This window comes from Eufriesea mexicana, unplaced genomic scaffold (assembly GCF_001483705.2).
Source record: "Eufriesea mexicana isolate 0111107269 unplaced genomic scaffold, ASM148370v2 scaffold354, whole genome shotgun sequence".
Taxonomy (NCBI): Eukaryota; Metazoa; Arthropoda; class Insecta; order Hymenoptera; family Apidae; genus Eufriesea; species Eufriesea mexicana.
The window spans coordinates 387,831-406,233 of record NW_016908520.1 but is presented as its reverse complement, the minus strand read 5'-3'; the positions used below and the strand labels follow the sequence as shown (position 1 = coordinate 406,233).

Below are 18,403 nucleotides of genomic sequence, written 5' to 3'. Positions count from 1 at the left end.
ATATATATTTTATTACAGCAGATTAACATATAGCTTTGAGATACGAGCTTTTCATCCATACAGTAACCTCGAACGGTTCGAAGCTCGATAATTCGACGAGACCAGGACCGACCTTAAAATGACTCGTTAGAACAAGATCGTCGGATTTACGACGCCGATCAGACCGAAAGGGAGTTGGCCCATGAGCGATGATTCAATCCCGATAATCGATTGGCCTTCACGACAGTTGATCGTCGCGGTCGACCTTCGTGCCAGCAGACCTGCTTCTGGCCTCTCCTTTATGTCACACTACAAAAGCACCGAAACACAAGCAACGCGAGATCGTTGTTAACGTTATCTCCCTTACCGCACCGCTTGTTCGATGAAATAGCGGCTCGCGAAAGAAATACGTCCTCGAATCACGTCGAGGTTCATGCTTCGACCGACGACTCGTCTGAAGTGCCGTCGAGTAGTGTTTCGGGTATATAGGTGAATCGATTATTGGACCCTTATTTCGGGAGTGGTGTTTATTTTTGGCAACGGGACGGAATTACTATAGTCGTTGGCATTGTAATCTTCTATAGCGACTCCAAAGCGCGAGTTGATTTATTTTTCGAAAGTTAATACACGCGATTAAACCTTGAAAGTTCCAAGATTAGGCGATTAAAAAATTCTAAAGCGCGAAAGCGGACAATTCGAAAATTCGAATATTCCAAAATTCGGATACTTCAAATTACGAATATTCCACAATTTGAATATTCAAAAATTTCAAAACTCAAATATTCCAAAATACGTATATTTTAAAATTCGAAAGCGGGAAAGTCAAAAAATTTGAAAATCGGTAAACTAAAATTTGGAAATTCTAAAATCTGCCAAACGCAAGCTAGGTTATGAAATGCTGCCAACCGGGCAACTGTGCGTGCAGGATATCGTGTCCCAACGAAAGCATCTCGCGCTGAAATTCGCTGGCAGCGGCCATTCCGCGTGATTAATTTTATATGTACGTGAAAATGGAAATGAAGTCGATATCGCGTGTCAGTGAAGACAGAGGGGCGAAAGAGAGAGGCACATCCTATTGGAATATCATGTTGGCAAAACGGCCGTCAGAAACAAGAGACTGGATTAATGCAGCGAATTAATGATATATCATTTCCTCCCTTCGTGCCTTTGTTTCACTCGGTCTCCCTCCTAAAATACCTTTCACCTAACCTAACCACGCGAAACCCATGTTTTTTCTACCCTTATTAATCCGATCTCCCAGATAACCGCTTACTTTTCCCAAGATCCACGTAAACACATCTTTCAACGAGCCTGACAATGGCGCTGCCCAGTTAATGGCTATCCGATCTTGCTCCACCGGCCTCCAAGATATTCGGAGCAATATGATTGATCGCGAAAAGGCTGCTCGTCTGCTGACTGGCAGATTGACGGTGCAATTCTAAGGCGACCATTCGCGTCACGTTCTTCCAGACGTGTTCCGTTTTACCGGACAATCCATCTTTCCCCGTGCCTCCCGCCCTGCTGCTACAAAAATATTACAACTGTTACAAAACCCACTAGACCTCCGCACCGACACGGTGCACGATAAGCCAGCAGTTGCAAAAGAAACTATCGGTCCTTGCAGGCCGGAAATATTGATTACCCGAGAACCAGCCTTTCGCTAACAGACGTCTATCAAAGAACAGTACAGTCCGCGTAATAAAGCGTTCGCCGTTTCGTTGCTAAACGCTACCACGTTCCGGGTTATCAATTACCCCGCGGAGTCGCAGCAACGCGAGAACTCGCCTCTAATCTAGCGCCGAACTCCAGGGAGCAAATTGTACTTAACGGGCCTCGCGCTGCGATCGCAGCGCCGCCACCGCGGCCCGCGTTAGGCTCCGTTCGCACGGTTGCAACAAGTTGGACGCAGTGTACGCCGCCGTTTTCGCGTTCGCTCTGTGATGCAGCAAATGGCACAGAAGATGTATCGAACGAGTTGAACCGAACGAGGGTTTCGATCGATGCAGCTATGCGGGATAAATTGACCGTGGATGATGCGAGACTTGTGTTCGGGCTACCCACAACTTAGAAATCTCCAGCCTCCGATTTATGTCGCGGGAACGACGTGCTTTATCGAAACGACTGGTAAAATTGCGAGACTGTAAAATTTTAAATATTAAAAATACAATCATGAGAATCGTCAATAGGATTTTGTAGATTGAGAAAATTTTACGTGGGCCTTGGGAGGCTGCGCAGCACGGAGTGTCTAAAGGCTCTGAAATTTGTGGTATTCCTGTGGGATTGCTAAGATCCTCCAAGTCTTCGGGATTTCTACGAATCTTCACGAGGCTTCTGGACTTTTCATCAATTTCTCAAAATTGATTTTTATAAAATAGCCGAGTTTTCAAAATTTTGGATTTTTTGGCAGTTTCGAGATCTTTGTATCGTAAGTAGATGATCGTGATCACGTTGGAATCGATGAAGCTGGACTGTCGTTAGGAGAGTGGCACGTTACGCTACTACTGTAACAGCGTTGGAACGATATAAACGAAGCATAACGTACGGATTTTTGACGTTTGACAGAAACCCGGGGCGAAATTGGAACGTCGGCCAAACAAACTGGAAATGGATTTACATGCTTCGCAAATAAAACACTGATTGACCGGTCGTTCAGACACGGATTGATCAGCGTTATTTAATTAACGGGGCTCGAATCGTGGGAATGGGACTTAACGCGACCTCCAACTCCGCGGCTGACGCCACGGCTGTCGAATAAAATCGATTTCGACGGCGAAACGTTCTACCGTTTCGTTTAAAAACTATGCTACACCCTACATTCGCCGAGAAAAATTGAAAGTCGGATTAATCAAAGTAAAAAATTATTCGATTAATTTCCCCGTGATAATAATAATGAATATATGTTGTACGCGATATTCAATAACGGTATTAAAGTGAAAATGAAAACAGTAACTTAAACTTGAAACCCCAAAGCATAATCGTAGTCGCTTTCTTACACGGTACTTCGAACCGATAAAAAACGCCAGAGACAATAAAAAAAAAAAGTCAGTATGGTAAGCACAGAATCCACCCTCGCATATGCTTCGATCCACCTCGCTCGTGAGCAGCAAACCATCGAGCAAAAAATGAATCAGAGACGTATGCAGAAATAGTAAAAAATACGAGAAATATGGAAAAAGGAGTTTCCATCGGACCGCAATTGTCAGAGAGAAACGTTAGCGAGTGGCGCAACGGAAACCGTACTATCGGATAAACGTGTTAGAAAGAGAAAGGACGAAGGAGAAGACGCGATGCGAGTAAGCGAGAAAGAGAAAGAGTGAGAGAGAGAAAGAACACCACGCGGCTCCCTCCTGAGATGACATCTCCCCGTGACCTTGGAACGGAGACTGACCTTGACCGTGTCAACCCCCACCAAGCTGGTCTAACGCGTCCCGGCTGCTCCCCCTACCACTCTAGCCGCCCGACGGCACCCAGAGTTGCGTCGTATTACGCGAATGCGATGTTGCTCGGTGCTGGTGCTGGTGCTGCTGCTGCTGCTGGTGCTGGTGCTCGTGCTGGCTGCTGCTGCTGCTGCTGCTGCGGCTGCGGGCATCGTTGCTGCATCGACCGGCCGCAGCACAGACTGCCAGCTCCCTCGTCTATCACCCCTCGACCCCCTGGCAAACCCGTCATGACCCTCCCGTTCCACCCCTTGAACTGCCGCCAAGCAGCTCGCTGCCGGCGGATCGCGTCCCACCGCCCTTTTCATTCTATATACCTATATAAACGTCTATCCACGTTTGTGGTGAAAGTCGAGAGGAATTGTCGCGTAAATGATGGCCGCGAATACTCGCTGGGAAGAATGGACACGGTACATCGTATTTATACAGGGTGTTCGTGGAGAATGGCACCTGTCGGGTACAGAGAGACGCGAAGCATCGCTGACAGTCGATAAAGAATTCGGATACTAACCGAATTGCATCGCGTGATCTATCGCCTCCAGTCAGCAGCGGTGCCGTATGTTTTTTGAAAAGGCTCGGGACGCATATCGAGGATGCGCGGACGCGCGGCGCACCGTACGGAACGAAGGAACGGTATTTACGCCGGCCGTTTTTCAAGCCTCCCCTGTCCCGACGCTTTCTGTTTCGTACGTGCATCGATATTGAATACCTTGAATGAAGATATACCGGCTAAGATATCCCGATTCTGTTGGCTGGGGTGAATTATCGCGGCCTGAACTCCGTGCCAACGAGAACGAAGTGGCTCCATCGCGGCAAAAGTTTCCGACGGACAGCCTGAATTTACAGCCACGTGGAGCGCACCGATTAGTCGCATTTTTCGCGAGGAATGCTTTCCGGAGCAACTGAATACGTATGCAGCCGAGAGAAGAAAGGGGGAAAACGTGCTTTTACCGCGAAGGAGCCAGCCTCCTCCTACTCCTTCATCATTTGAGCTGCTTCGAAGCCGCTCCCAAAGTCCCGCCACTCTTTATCCCTCCCCTTGCTCCTTTCTCTTCCCCGCTAACCGAGATCCCATCTTTTCTCTCGCTCGCGCACCTAGCTAGCCCCACTAACACCCATCCGCGTGGAACGCCGCTGTTCCAGAGGAACCCTTTCCCGGCGATAATGTAGGTGAAAATATAGGGTGACGCGCGATACAAGGCACGTTTTTTCTGCGAATTATATCGCCGTCTGGGAAACATCGATTCCGTCGTCTCGATGGAGACCGACGTCTTTATTCGAGTGTAAAATTTTTCCTCCAGATATAACGATAAAAGTTTGCCGGTGCCTCGTGGATGTAAAGGGTAATTTCATACAGGGTGGGCCGAGAAAAGGCAACTTTCTTTTTGTTTTTCAAGGTCGTGTCAAATAATTTAATTACGAACATGGTTTCATTTTGATTTGCGCGATATTAATTAACAATCGAATTTTTTAAGTACCACGAGAGTATGGTGCACTAAACCTAACCTAACACGTTCAATTTCTTATATTTTACAAGTTTATCAGCTCTTTTGTCAAATAATGAGAAAAAATTCCCTTTTTAAACTTACATTTGGCACGCACGCTTTAACATATGGCGTCAATGACGCATGATTCTGGCTCGTCTATCAATTTTTAAATGACCTTCAATGCACAAACTTCCCGCAATGATATATTCACTTTTACGAAAATTTGGAATGCATATACAGCATTAAATTGATTCGTTATGAGGTAAAGAATTAGGAACGAATCGAAACTATATTTTGAAACGTGATAATTCTATAATAATTTTTTGAAGTTTAAAATTTTCGAAATTAACATGTTTGAAATGAGTGCGGAAATGTATACTAACTTTTTCGTGAAATGTACAGCAGAAGGTCGATAAGAGGCAGCGATAAGTGGAATAACAAGCAACACGCAATAGAGTCCTTCGATTACTAACGGTTTTAATGAAACGTTTCGTGTCATCGAGTTAATTTTTACACGTCAAATGAATTCAACAATGGACACACACAAAACGAAAGGAGTATCAGTGACGAATCTCGAATCAGAGTTCAAGGTGATAAGAAGAATGAGGCTGCATTGTCATAAAGCACTGCCTTTCAAATTAATGTCAAACGTGCTCGACCCTTACGTATTCTTTTTGGCAAAAGAGAAACACAATCTGCCTATTGCAGTTCCACGAGATATTGCGGTACTAAAATCACTGAATTATCGCATTGAAATATACAAACTTTAAAAATTTTAAACGTACTAAATAAACAAGAACGATATATTTTTTAAACTTTTAAAATTAATACTAAATATCGAGATATAAACTATTACTTTCTGAATAAATTAATCAATATATATATACTAATAATAAATGTAACGCAATTTATTAGTATAGTCTTATAAAAATTAATTTGTCTTATTTACGTTTCAAATAACGCGCCATTGCAGAAGACAAGAATATCGACGAATCACTAGCATAATTTAGAATATTATAAACAATTAAACAACACACGTATCAATTAATAAATATCGAGTCGTAGATTCTATACTTGTGCCAACTAGTCGAATTAGGTATTTTACAAATCTGTATATAAGAATTGGTATTTAAATCAAACTGTCACGCCATGTGCTTCCCGGCAACTTCCGTAAAGAACGAACATCGACGGTACGTTCTCTTTCTAACACTTAAAAATTCGGTAACGGAGCAACGTATTTCTTCCTAACACTGACCGTAAATAGGTGAAAGTGTAAAATGTGTTTCAGACTTACCCCTGTCAAACTTCTTCCCCTCTGGATCAATGTCTTTTACGTTGAAAATATCCTCGAACAGCACACCCGCCATTTTAGACACTTCTGATGGTGCTGCTCCCTCGTAGCAAACGTTGAATTTACATCCGAGAACGTAGTTTTAAATGTCTGTAATTCTGAAACGTGAGGTTTCATTATTAAAACTGTATGAAATATAGAAATTATACACAATGCAAAACATGTTAATATTTTATTTTTAAGATTATTAATTTCTCTCTTTAAGCATACTAAACGTTGCTTTTGCAAATTATTATATCGAAATAAAGAAACCAATATTCTGTTATTGCGTATATTCAAAATAGTTTATGTTTTATGGTAACAATAATAAATACACATCCTATACAAAGTAAATATTTTGACTTGGAATATCTATTTATTTCGGTAATAGGATCGTGATAGCGAATAAGAATGTAGCTTTCTGCGTTTGTAACAAAACATCAATACAATTAAGAGGTAATGATGTTTATTAGATTTAAGCGGCAGATAACCTTGAATGTTTGATTTGTAACAAGTAAACAGAGGGAGCCACCATCCAGGTTTACAGATTTTACGCAGCACGATTATCCTTTTACGCAGCTCAAGAGGGTCCTATTGTGATATACGTATAGAAATAAGTTTCGACATTGATATAACGCGTTACGTAAAATTAGGGATTTCATAATGTTACGCAATCACGAGGAAATCCGCAAAAAGTTACCAAAGTACACTAGAGATTACGTACATTATTTAGAATTCAGAATATGATTTCTTTTATGTGAAAACTTTCTTCTCATTACATTTTTATATATTTCTACTTTTAATATAATATAGAAGTTATAATGCAACCTATATTTTTATTACCAAACTGCAAGGTATACATAGCTCCAAAAGATTACTAAAAAAATATTAAGTTAATATATTTTAATGATTCATACTGTTTTATGTTATTAAACTATACTCTATATTTTATAAGGAAGAAAGAAAATAGTTTTACCTTTTTTAAACAATTTCTTTGTAACTGATAATGTTAGAATAGAGGTCAACACAGATTGGAATGACAACCTAGCGTCACCTACCACTGTCGTGCGAAACACTATCATCAAATAAAATATGGCGATCCCATGGATATTTCGTGAATTAAATACGAAGACTGTTAAATCTTTTGATATATTTTTTGGTTTAACATGAGTGACGAAGAAGATGCACTTGGTAATGAAGACAAAGAGCAGGTGCATTTTTATGCATAATATTTTATTTATAATTTTGTAATAAACAACTGTTAAGTACTTGGTTGTCATAAATTAAATAGGTTATATTTATATTTAAGTAGATACAAAATGTCTTTCAAATTCATACAAATTTGAATAATTTCCTATCATTTAGGATCAAATTAGGGCAGAACTCTCACAAATAAGTTTTGAAGATTTGCAGAAGCTTAAAGAAAAATTGGGTGTTAAAGTATACAAAGAAACATTGTTTGGACCACGAAAGGTTAAACAAGTTGACTTTAAGCGGGAAAATAAAAATAGGCCACGAGAACTATCTGCAAAGAAACCCATTTCTCGATTCAGAGAAGTGATACAAGTGAAGAAAAATATTCCGAGGGATCCAAGATTTGACAGCTTGTGTGGTACGTTTGATAAGAAAAGATTTAATAAAGCTTATAGTTTCCTTTCTGATGTGAAGAAGAATGATCTGGAAAAGTTGAAAAAGAAATTGAAAGGATGTAATGATCCAAAACAGATAAAGAAAATTAAATACCTTGTGAAACGATTAGAAAATCAATTAAACGAAGAAAAGAGACAAAATCAGAAAGAAGAAAAGAAATATGAAGAAAAGAAGGAGATTGTTGAGGCTATTAAGCGTGGTAAAAAACCTACATTCAAAAAGAAGTGTAAGTAAATAAAACAAATAACACGCTACAAATGTAATTCTATAAGGATTAAAGTTTAAACATTATTGTTTTCTCTTACAGCTGAGAAACGAGTTTTAGACTTAATTTCACAATATGAGGAACTAAAGAGTACAGGTAAACTAAAGAAACATATTAAACGATTGCGTAAGAAAAATTTACAGAAGGACAGACAAAAATTAGCATCTGTAGAACACGAATAAAGAAATAAAAATTTATACAAATTAAAGATAGTTGAAATGATTACAGATGTACATAAGCGTAATAAATTTTGTGACAGTTAAACTAATCTCCTTTTTATTCACCCGATGGTTTAAATCCATAACAAATGCTTTTACGTTTGCATGCTGAAAATACGAGTCAGGAAGGTAGAACAAAAAGTACTTTATTAATTATGTATTTTTTATTTAACATCAAAAGTAATGACACTTGGGTTGGACAATGTCTCTCGTTTCTTCCTTAATGTAATTCACGTGTGAAAACAGAACTTACAGAATAATCAATATGAAAGGAATCGTCAATCAGAAGAGATAGTTTGGTAGAGCGGTGTACATTTTTTCATTTATCTCTGAGCGTGTACGTGTGTATATCTCTCTCTATGTTCGCACGTGTCTCTCGGCGTGTGTGGTGTGTATGTGTGTGGAGTGTGTTTCATATATGCGGCGCTAAAACGAAAAACAGAAAAAGAGTACGAGACCCTTACAGAAAAGGCGGCCATTTCAAGCTGACTGCCTTCTCGTGGGTCACCGTTCATGCGCGATACGTTTGTCCGTCTGCAATTATTTAAAATATGTACAATGTTAATAAAACATCATTCATTTTTTTTTGTTTATATTTTAATCATTCAATGATTCTGTCGTGATGTGGCGGGCTGTGCAGGGGCGACATTTCACAGAATTCTCGTGACACTATTCTCTATTATTTTATGCGTTTTTATCTCTTCCCGATTTATTTCTTTTCATCCGGATTTTTGGTTTCGATTCGAATATTTCACTGCCAATTATGTTCATTGATTGCGGCAACAGAAAAGCGAAGAATCCGTTATATTAAAACACACGTTCTCTCGCCCACATTCATGCGTTTCTTTTTCTCCCGCTCTTTTACGCCGATTCACTCGAAAAACCAGTTTCTGACGTTGATCGAGGTTACCCGTTTGCAGAACACGAAAAGATTTGCGACTCGCGTGTCGAGGATTGTCCTACGAATCCGCGATTACAATAGAAGAGAAAGCAAAACGGTGGCGCTGCCGAAACAAGGAAATACAACATGGCCGTAAATCTATCCGCGTAACCAGAAACGTAGCGAAAAAAACAGACAAGAAAAGAAAAACGCGATCTCGCACGAAAAGGATCACTAAAGATGTATTTCTAAATATGACGTGATTTGAAAAGAAGACCGATGTATCACGCGCACAGAACGAAGCAAAAGCGGATTCTCTCGTTTGTGTCCCGCTCAGTCCGCCGCAAGATATTGTGGTCTTAGACCGAATTTTTCCTCTCATCGCCACTTATCCTTGACTTTTTACTCCTCTCTCTCTCTCGCTCTCGCGCGCTCTCTTTCTCCCTTACTCTCGTCGTCGTCGTTATACTTTTCATATCTTCATCTTTGTTCTCTTTTTTTTGTTCGCTTATACGTACTTAGTTTTTTTCTTCAACAACACGATCTAGACTAAACCATATATAATAATTACATCTAATAATATCTTATTGTAACATGTATCATATTATAATTATTATTATTATATTATTAATGTTTAAATTATTAGCCTAAAGTAAAGTGGCGCACGACGGCAAAGCATTTTTTTGGGCTCCTACGCCCCCCGGGCACGGAACACCCTGTCGACAAACCACGGATCCTCCGATCCAGCTCCGGCATCCACATCGGGAGCGATTTTACAGAAACGAATGGGCCACCGATGCATCATCTCCCCCTTCCCGTCCCACCGTATTTATACCTCGCTATCACTTCTCCATCAGCGTATCTTTTCATCCTCAGATTCTATTTTCTTCCTTTGTTCGCGTCTTACCTCGAAACACGGGGATCCGCCGAAGGCAATCTATTTCCATCTTTATTCATTTTTTCTTTTGGTTTGATTTCGTTGTGACAGGAATGATCGATCTAACGACACACACACGGAGGCTATCGGTATACACTGTCTCGCAACGCGAAACCAAGAAACACCATAAAAACGGAATTAACTGGCGTAACATTGAACAGCTCTGTTTCTCAACACCTAGCACTGTGATGACTGATATTTTTTCGACGATTTTCGAGCATGTTCTTCCTCCGTTTGAAGAAGAAGAAAACTGGGGACGTTGTTTTGATGTTATCATTTTGTTTCTTTTTGTCGGGGTCTAATCCAAGTCCGAGTTCGACGAGCAACGCGACGGTACACTGCTGCCCTCTTGCAGTTTCTCCCTCACGCTTCCTCTCTCCTGTCTTACTCCTTTCAAAGAGTCGTCGATTGGATTCAAATGATGATCCGCGTGTCTCAGAAACGATTCGGTAAAGCATCGCCGGTCCCACCGAATTTTCTAATTAAATTCGAAATTCAAAATTCAACGTCGAACATTTTTTTTTCGTGTTTATAAACAGAGCCGAATAATTCGGCCAGCCCTTCGCGCGCACAAGAGAAAAAATTCATCGGAAGGGCTGGAGAAAAATCGTGACCCTCGGAATCTTTATTTTTAAATTCGCGAATAAATCGAAATTCGACGGGATTGGCGAGCGAAGAACGTGTTATGCGTGTACGGCACCTCGAGAACACCTCGATTATTGAACACTTAGGGTAGTTTTGGGGCCAGGGCCGCCGAGCGAGCGTCACCTTTCGTCCTACCTGAATATCCTCGACGGTCCATTCGCCTTGATTCGTACGGAACAAAAGAACCGGAGAACATGATAAACGTCGCAACCGAACGATGATAAACTCATTCATCGACGAGCTTTACATTACTCTATCTCGGTTCTCCGCTCGAAACAAAGCGCCCTCTTCACCGACGTTGCCAGCGCATGCGCGCGCGTACACACCGAAAAGCCGCGAAAGCGAGCAACAAGGATTTAAATTGATACAGGCAAAGAGAAACGAAAATGGATTTTATGTTTGTGTTTGTTTTTCACATCGAAGAAGCTCGAAACAAGACCTGACACGATCGCACGTCTCGGATCGTCCCGGCCCGAAAAGTCGCGTGGCAGGCATTTTAAGTCACCTTCGTTCATCGTCTCTTTTTTTTTTACATTTTTTTCGTGTTGTTGGCGGTTTGTTGTTGCACCTAAAAAATTCGAAGGGGCGTTGTTTCGACACTGACACACACATACACACGACAGACCGCGGGTTGGTGGTACAGGGCGTTCTGCGTTCGGGGGTCAATATGATTTATAGCGAGCTGTCCTTCTGGCGCTTTTAAACCTATGAAGAAACTAAGAGAATGAATTTATACCTTTTTTTCCTTTACTTTTAGTTTCGCCTAAGTAAGAATGATTTTTTACTGTTTTTCCTTTGTCTGTTTTATTTCTCGTTTCCATTTGTCTGTGCTTCTCCTACATCGTTACCAACCTCTACTAGCATTTTTAATATCCTGTTACCTCAACTATCGTAGCGCCCTCGCTCGGTAAGCCACATGGCTCCAGAGCTGCGCGACTATTTTAAATTCTCGCGCCTCTATTTAGCTCGTGTTTTTTTTTTTTTCTTTTTTAATCAACAACATTTTCATAACTCATTTGTCCAGTTTTGTCGGTGGATCGCGGTACCACAGGTCATCTATTCTATCGGCTCCCAAAACTGCGACCATCGTTCTATCATTTGCCCGCGCGCAACTGAAACAATGTATATCTTCTCTATTCTTGCAGATTCTGTCCTCTTCTCTGTTTCTTCGTTTACATAACTCCGTTGGTAGTGATTCGGTTGATAGTTGCTATTATACTGTCTGTATGCCGCCTTCGTTCCCCGTGCTCGCCCCCGCGCGTCTAATATCTCGCTTCTTTGTGTCTTGTCTTTTATTTCGATTTCAGTTTCCTCACTGCAATCCACTCCTGGCCTGTCCTTCTTTCGCGTAGCGATTCTCGTGCAGAGACTGACAAACTACTAGAATATCTACACGATGCGACTTCTGGCCTTGACAGCTACTCGGATTTTAAAGACTCGAACCGAACGACATTACTTGTAATAAGAATAATAATGAGTACTGTAAACGCGTTTTCATTACTTCTGTATTCTTACGTTTTTTTTTTTGCTGTTTTTTCTTTTTTTTTCTTTTAGTTCTTTCAAGTTTTTTATTTATTTTTCTTTTATTCTCTCTCTCTTATTCTCTCTCTCTCTCTCTCTCTCTCTCTCGCTTGTTCTCGCTCGCTCGCTCTCTCACTCTCTCTCTCTCGCTCTCTTTGTCGCGTTATGAATAACTTCTAGGGCGTGCCAATCTAGCGTACTGATTTTCTCGTTTAATTTTTTTTTTTCTCTCTTTAATTAACAATTAAGAAGTTTCTATTAAGACTGTATGTGTCACGAGACGTCTATCTGTAAATACGTTTCTTTCGTGTGTGTCGATTGCGAATGATATTCTCGTCATCGATTCTTAAACTTCTGCATCAGTGTAATATTTATAATACCGCTCTTATTTATTTATTTTTATTATTATTTTTTTTTTCTTAATACCGTGACTACATTGCATTTTTTAATTTTTTTTTTTTTTTTAACTCTTAACAAGGGCGTGCCAATCTAGCGCAGTGATCTTTGCTCCTTTACTTAACGGGATGCCTATATGAATATTTTTCTCTGATATCACAAGACGTCTACGGAATGCTCCATCGATGCTAATTATCCGTCTTTCTTTTTCGTTTTTTTTTTCTAAAAAGTTCACTCGTATCGTACACCCATCGACGCTCATACGGACGTGCGCGTAATCCGACGATTTGTCGCCAATTTCTGTATCCCTCGGTTTCCAGAAAGATACACGGGTGTCCTCTGCCGGCTTGTACTTTTCTCACAGTCTCTCTTCACCACGATGACATCCGTCCTACGCCATTTTTCCTTCTTATGCTCGTGTCTTAGGCCCTACTGTGTACTTCTTCTTTTATTCGTTCGATACCGTCGATAATCCGATGGCAGCACCAACCCCTACAACCCTCGTGAATCGTATCAGACGTGTGTGTACCCGGAAGCTCCAAGTCTTCCCGACGACGTTGCTCGTTGAACCCTTCTATCTTCGTCGATCCCTTCGATGTTTCTCGAACGACGATCTCTGTTTAATGATACACCGGCACGCGCGTGCAAGCAACTCGCAGAGCCAGAACGACGAACGTTTTGAATCTTCTATACACCTCTTTCTCACCCCCATCTCTCATTTTAGCGTATTATTTTTTTTTGTCTTTTTCTTTTTGGGCTTTTTTTCATCTTTTTTGTCATTTTGTATTTTGTTCTCTTTTGTACTTCACACACCGTGCAACGAGAGTGTTTGAAAGTCACTTTACTATTCCCACGCGAAGCGATCTCTTTCTTTGTTCCGTGAAACAACTGCAAGACACTCTACTACGTAATTGCTATGGCGATGGTCGTTCGACGATTCGGCTCGGCTGATGCCAATTAACCCCTTCTAAATAATCTCATCATCTCGCGACAGTACGGTTAGACTCGAATAGCACGCCCCATAGGTAGAATATGTGTGTGTATTAACGTGAGTGATTTTTAACGCTGCTTTTTTTTCCACTGTTTGGTTGTTTCGTTTTTTTTGTTTTTTTGCTTTTTCTTTTGTTTCGTTTTACTTGTTAGTTTCTCGGTGTATATCTGCGTGGGTAATATGCATGTCTCACTCTCTCTTTCTCTCATCATTCTCTCTGCATCTCTCGCTCTTGTAACTCTTGCGCGCGCGCTCTGCGTGTATGATTAAATTTTCCTTCGCGTCTAATAGTAAGTTTCTTGCTCGAGCCAGCCTCCTGGATTCCGGCGGAGGTAGAATCGTCTCGTTTCGTCGTAGATGAAGATGGCGAGCATGAAGGGAAGGGCGGGCAGCCACCAGACGAATCTAAAATAAAGAAACAACGTTACTTTTCTATACTCCATTGCATTCTCATAATTAGCTATTACTCTTAACCAGCTTTTCTACTTATGAATCGCTTATGGCAACTTAAAGACACATTCTCGTATAAGCAGTGGACGAATTGAAATATCTGGAAGGAAGTTGTACATGTGGCAATCTAATTCCAGGTATCTTGAAGAATTAGGAATTGTCATCTTGGTACCTGACTAGTTTAGAAAGCTGAGAGAATGAAATAATCCTTAATTTCTAAAGCCACATTTAACAGACTTGAATAGACATTGCTCTTTCTTCCACAGGACTCCTTTGGGACTTCTTTGGGACTTCTTTGAGACTTGTCTAAGGCTTGTACAGGATTCCTTTCATACTGCAGAGGGGCCGTGCCTTTAAATTCTTCTCTGGTATGTCTCGTGGACCAGAATCTACGGTTGAAGACGTAGAACAAAGGCAGAGCAGGGAACTTACTTGAGAGGGAACATGCGGAGACCCTTGTCCATGCCGGGTGTGTAGCTTAGGAACGCGGCGAGGGCGGTCTCGAACACTAAACCAAAGTTCAGGGCCCAGTTTCTCATTCCTTGGTGGATGATGGAATTACGTCGCGTCTTACAAACGATCAGGTCAGCCCACTGGACGATAACGATCGAGACGAAGAAGGCTGTGTGGCAGGTGAATTCCAGTGTCTTACGATCCCTGTATGTCTGTGGAAAGATAAACAAGCGTAAGTGAAATCCATCTCCTCTCGACCATGCCTATTCTATCCTTCAGTCTTAATCACGCTTAATCGTCTGGAAATTATTTAAACCAGCCAAGAGACTACGAACGTAATTTCTCTCTGTCAACGTAATCTCGGAAGACAATTAATTTACCCATTCCTGGCCATAGCTGTCACGAAGATCATTGATAGCCTTGGAGTCCCACTGTTTTCGGATGCCGAAAAGATGCAGGGGCAGGAATCCGTTCTCAGCCATAATCACGAAGTAGACGAAGAAACCGGCGGCTGCCTGGATCATACCGATCTGACCATACGCCATCGAAATAAGCCTGTGCATAGAGATCCGCATTAGATAATTGTCATCATTCCAGCATCACGGGTTCTGCGATGAAACTCTGACTTTCAAGGAATTCTCTCCCACTATTACAACGAAATATTACTGAAAATAACAGCCAACTCGTACAGACACCATAGCCAAGAAATGAGCCAAGAAGTTGAAGTATGATACACTGGGGTCTTATATTTCACAATTCTTCGCTTCGAAGAATTCTAACAAAATGTCATTTTTCTGAATTAATAATTAGTTACTTTCTTACTTTCTCTGTTCCTCAGAAATTTAAACGAAGAAAGCAGTTTCTAACGAGTATTCTGTCAAAGTTACTCAGAGGGACTACTCTAGGTATCAGCAAGGTTGATCACGGATCCTCGAAGATTTCTCAAGATTCTTCTGCCAGGTCGGAAACTCCTTGAAAGTCAGACGAAGCTCTGTATGTGTATGCCACTAATCATCTAAGTTCGCTTCTAGTAGCCTAAGGTGGTGTTAATACGAAGCCGTAGTCACCTAGGATTAAAATGCGGATTACTTACCGACTCGGAACGCAGGCGGTAACGATCGGTTCTTCACATTGAGGCATGCCACACAAAGCTCAAGACACAGACACACAATTTTATCGTGGCCACACTTCACGGTTCACTTTTCACAGCCACCGAGCTAGCTACATGCAGATTCCGGTGCACATGCACAGGCCGCTCGATCGAACCGTGAGATCTGGCGTGGTTAGCGATCGAAGCAGCATCAGTCTTCAATTAGTATCCGTGTGTGCTAATTTATCGTGGACCTAACCACCTGGACTGTCTCCCGAATCTCTCTGAACATTCGTCGTACATCGAACTTCGAACTTCGAATCTTCGCTTACCTGCTTTCGAAAATCGATAAGGATACTTTAAATCGGTAAGGGTACCCTAAATATATAACGACGATCGATAATATTTGACGAATAAATCGATAATATTCGTTAAATATCGAATATTCGATATTTAATCCCTTGCACTATTTTCGCGAAAATATTAGGCCAAACTTGAATATCACGAGCGAGGCACGTTGTATAGTTTCATGCCAAACGTGGATACCACGAGTATGACTCGTGATCGTCATTTCGGGTCGAACATGAATATCACGAGTCCGACACGTGATCGACATTTTCGGGTCGAACATGAATATCACGAGTCCGACACGTGATCGACATTTTCGGGTCGAACATGAATATCACGAGTCCGACACGTGATCGGCATTTTCGGGTCGAACATGAATATCACGAGTCTGACTCGTGGTCTTAATCTCGGGCTAAGTATGAATACCTCGAATGGAATCGTGGCTATCTCGAACTGAGTCGGGCGCGTAGTGTAAGGAGTTAATCGCGGAAATTCTAAGATTCCTGGATTTATTCGATTTGGATGTTATTTCTCCGCGTTTCATCCGTATCCGAAGTTATTTCCTTCGAGAAATTAGAGGAAATATCAACCCCTATCGGACGCTAGCTTTTTACACGCGATTCTCGCTAGGTTTTAGCTGCTTTCGATAAATATGCGAAAGATCTTCAGGGCAAGAGTCCGCCTTGTCATCTCCCACGTGACGTAAGACAGTAGCGACAAAGTAAAGCAACGTGCTGTCACGTGACAGGTGACAGGTGACCGACAAGGGTTAGATATTGGCAAACGATAATAAAGGGTGACAAGAGACCGTGGAGAATGTTCAGGATCCTCGGAAGCATTCGCAGTGAGCCAGGTCCATCATGGCAAACCATCATGGCATTCGCATGCAACAGGCCGTGGTGTCACGCATTATCATCAGTCAGTTAGCTTGGTCAAGCGTTTGCAGAATCGAATAAGAGAACGAAATCATGGCGTTAAGATAAATATGAACGGAATCGACGAAGATTCGTTTGTCAGTATCAGGATAGAGAATAGAGCGGGCAGAAAGGCGCGGCGTCGTAGACTATGAGACAAATTACAAGCTGTTAGTGACCCACTATCTCTCGCTATATCCGTGGCGTCAGCCTCGTAGCGTTAATAGACTCGGTTAGTTTCGCTGAATCCTGCACAGGCCGTGCTCAGATTTGATCGTTATCATCGTCGATGTTACTTCTATGAGTTAGTTATTTTCTTTCCAAATCACGGGGATCAAAGCAGCCCAGCTGTCGGCGTCTAACATTCGAACAGAGCGTGTGACACTCCCGATTCGCAGTCTCCTCTACTACTCTATCCCATTTCCTCGCTCTCTCGAATTTTTAGCAACATTTCTCTCTGCTCTCTCTCTCGGCGTTAGTACACTCTCTACGTTTCTCAGCGTTAGTGTGGCAACACGCACGTGGCGCAACGACTACGAGGGTCGAGCTGTCGGCATTGTCAAAAAGAAGCTGCACGGACCGCGCAGGTCCTCTGATTAGGCGCAAGACGATCGGCGGTTAGGTTAACCTCGTTCGAGCCGTTTGGCAGAACTTTGGTCTAATTGCGTGGCTAAAACATTCGGCATCGGCATTCCCAACACTGTAACTCTCCTAGGTTATGGTTACTTGCTTGTGCTATCGCTAATCAACTAGGTTTCCTAGAGACGTGTTTCTGGCCTTTTGACGAGGCGTAGAGTGTCAACCGAGACTCTTGGCGCGTTTCTCTTCCGTCGCTTTGCTCTCGATATCTTTCTCTCGACTTCTCTCACAGATTTAGCGATCACCGTCCAATTCGACTCGATTCGATTCGATTAGGCGAATCCACGGCGATGACACTCTAATCGGTGCCACTCGCGCGCGGTCCCCGAGCGTCCCAAACTTCCGAGTTCTCGCGAAATTCCCCGGTCTACTAAGGTCTACTAAGCGTTTCCCGTTGCATCCCGAATCTCTCTGCTTACTTTTCGTTTTCTCGGGATCCTCGTTCTACCCCGGACGAAGTGCAGACGACAAGTGCACGCGACAAAACACGATATAAAAAGAACACTTCGTCGTTGTTCGCGTGCAGAACAAAATAAAGATCAAGCGAGTGACCATCGAGACAATGAGAGATCTGTAGTTCAGAAACAAAACGAACGACTCCGACATTTCAGTAGACACTCTGTCAATGACGTGTAACAATCATGTGTCGCGTGTGTGCGCGCGTACGCGTGCATGCACGCACGCGTATACGCGGGTACGATGCGTCGAGTAGATCAAATTTTCTCGAAAACGTTCGTCGAATTGGTTCTCTCAAGAATCAAAAATTTCCATCA

General features: G+C 42.0%; 3 protein-coding genes across 12 annotated transcripts in view; 1 reads left to right on the top strand and 2 right to left on the bottom strand.

Annotated features, from left to right (window-relative positions):
- Rpb8 (DNA-directed RNA polymerases I, II, and III subunit Rpb8) overlaps nucleotides 1–7,253 on the bottom strand; it is a 68,603-nt gene extending 61,350 nt beyond the window's left edge. The window contains exons 1-2 of one of the 2 annotated variants that reach the window (XM_017912225.1): nucleotides 7,210–7,253; nucleotides 6,198–6,344 (exon numbers count right to left, since the gene is read on the bottom strand). In XM_017912225.1, the coding sequence (XP_017767714.1) occupies nucleotides 6,198–6,270 (73 nt within the window). In that variant the 5' untranslated portion in view covers nucleotides 6,271–6,344; nucleotides 7,210–7,253. The remainder of the gene's footprint in view (nucleotides 1–6,197; nucleotides 6,345–7,209) is intronic. The other variant, XM_017912223.1, reaches the window with a different exon arrangement.
- An 82-nt stretch (nucleotides 7,254–7,335) lies between these two features.
- Nucleotides 7,336–8,330, top strand: LOC108556180 (ribosomal RNA processing protein 36 homolog). Its single transcript, XM_017912163.1, has 3 exons — nucleotides 7,336–7,444; nucleotides 7,599–8,109; nucleotides 8,191–8,330. The coding sequence occupies exons 1-3, from the start codon at nucleotides 7,400–7,402 to the stop codon at nucleotides 8,328–8,330; spliced, it is 696 nt and encodes a 231-aa protein (XP_017767652.1). The 5' UTR covers nucleotides 7,336–7,399.
- A 5,571-nt stretch (nucleotides 8,331–13,901) lies between these two features.
- The window catches only part of Atpalpha (sodium/potassium-transporting ATPase subunit alpha), a 213,563-nt gene continuing 209,061 nt past the window's right edge, over nucleotides 13,902–18,403 (bottom strand). For all 9 annotated transcript variants that reach the window (XM_017912190.1, XM_017912196.1, XM_017912188.1 and 6 more), the window contains 3 exons: nucleotides 15,020–15,194; nucleotides 14,619–14,851; nucleotides 13,902–14,141 (listed from right to left, as the gene is read on the bottom strand). In XM_017912190.1, coding sequence (XP_017767679.1) covers nucleotides 14,021–14,141; nucleotides 14,619–14,851; nucleotides 15,020–15,194 — 529 coding nt within the window. In that variant the 3' untranslated portion in view covers nucleotides 13,902–14,020. The remainder of the gene's footprint in view (nucleotides 14,142–14,618; nucleotides 14,852–15,019; nucleotides 15,195–18,403) is intronic.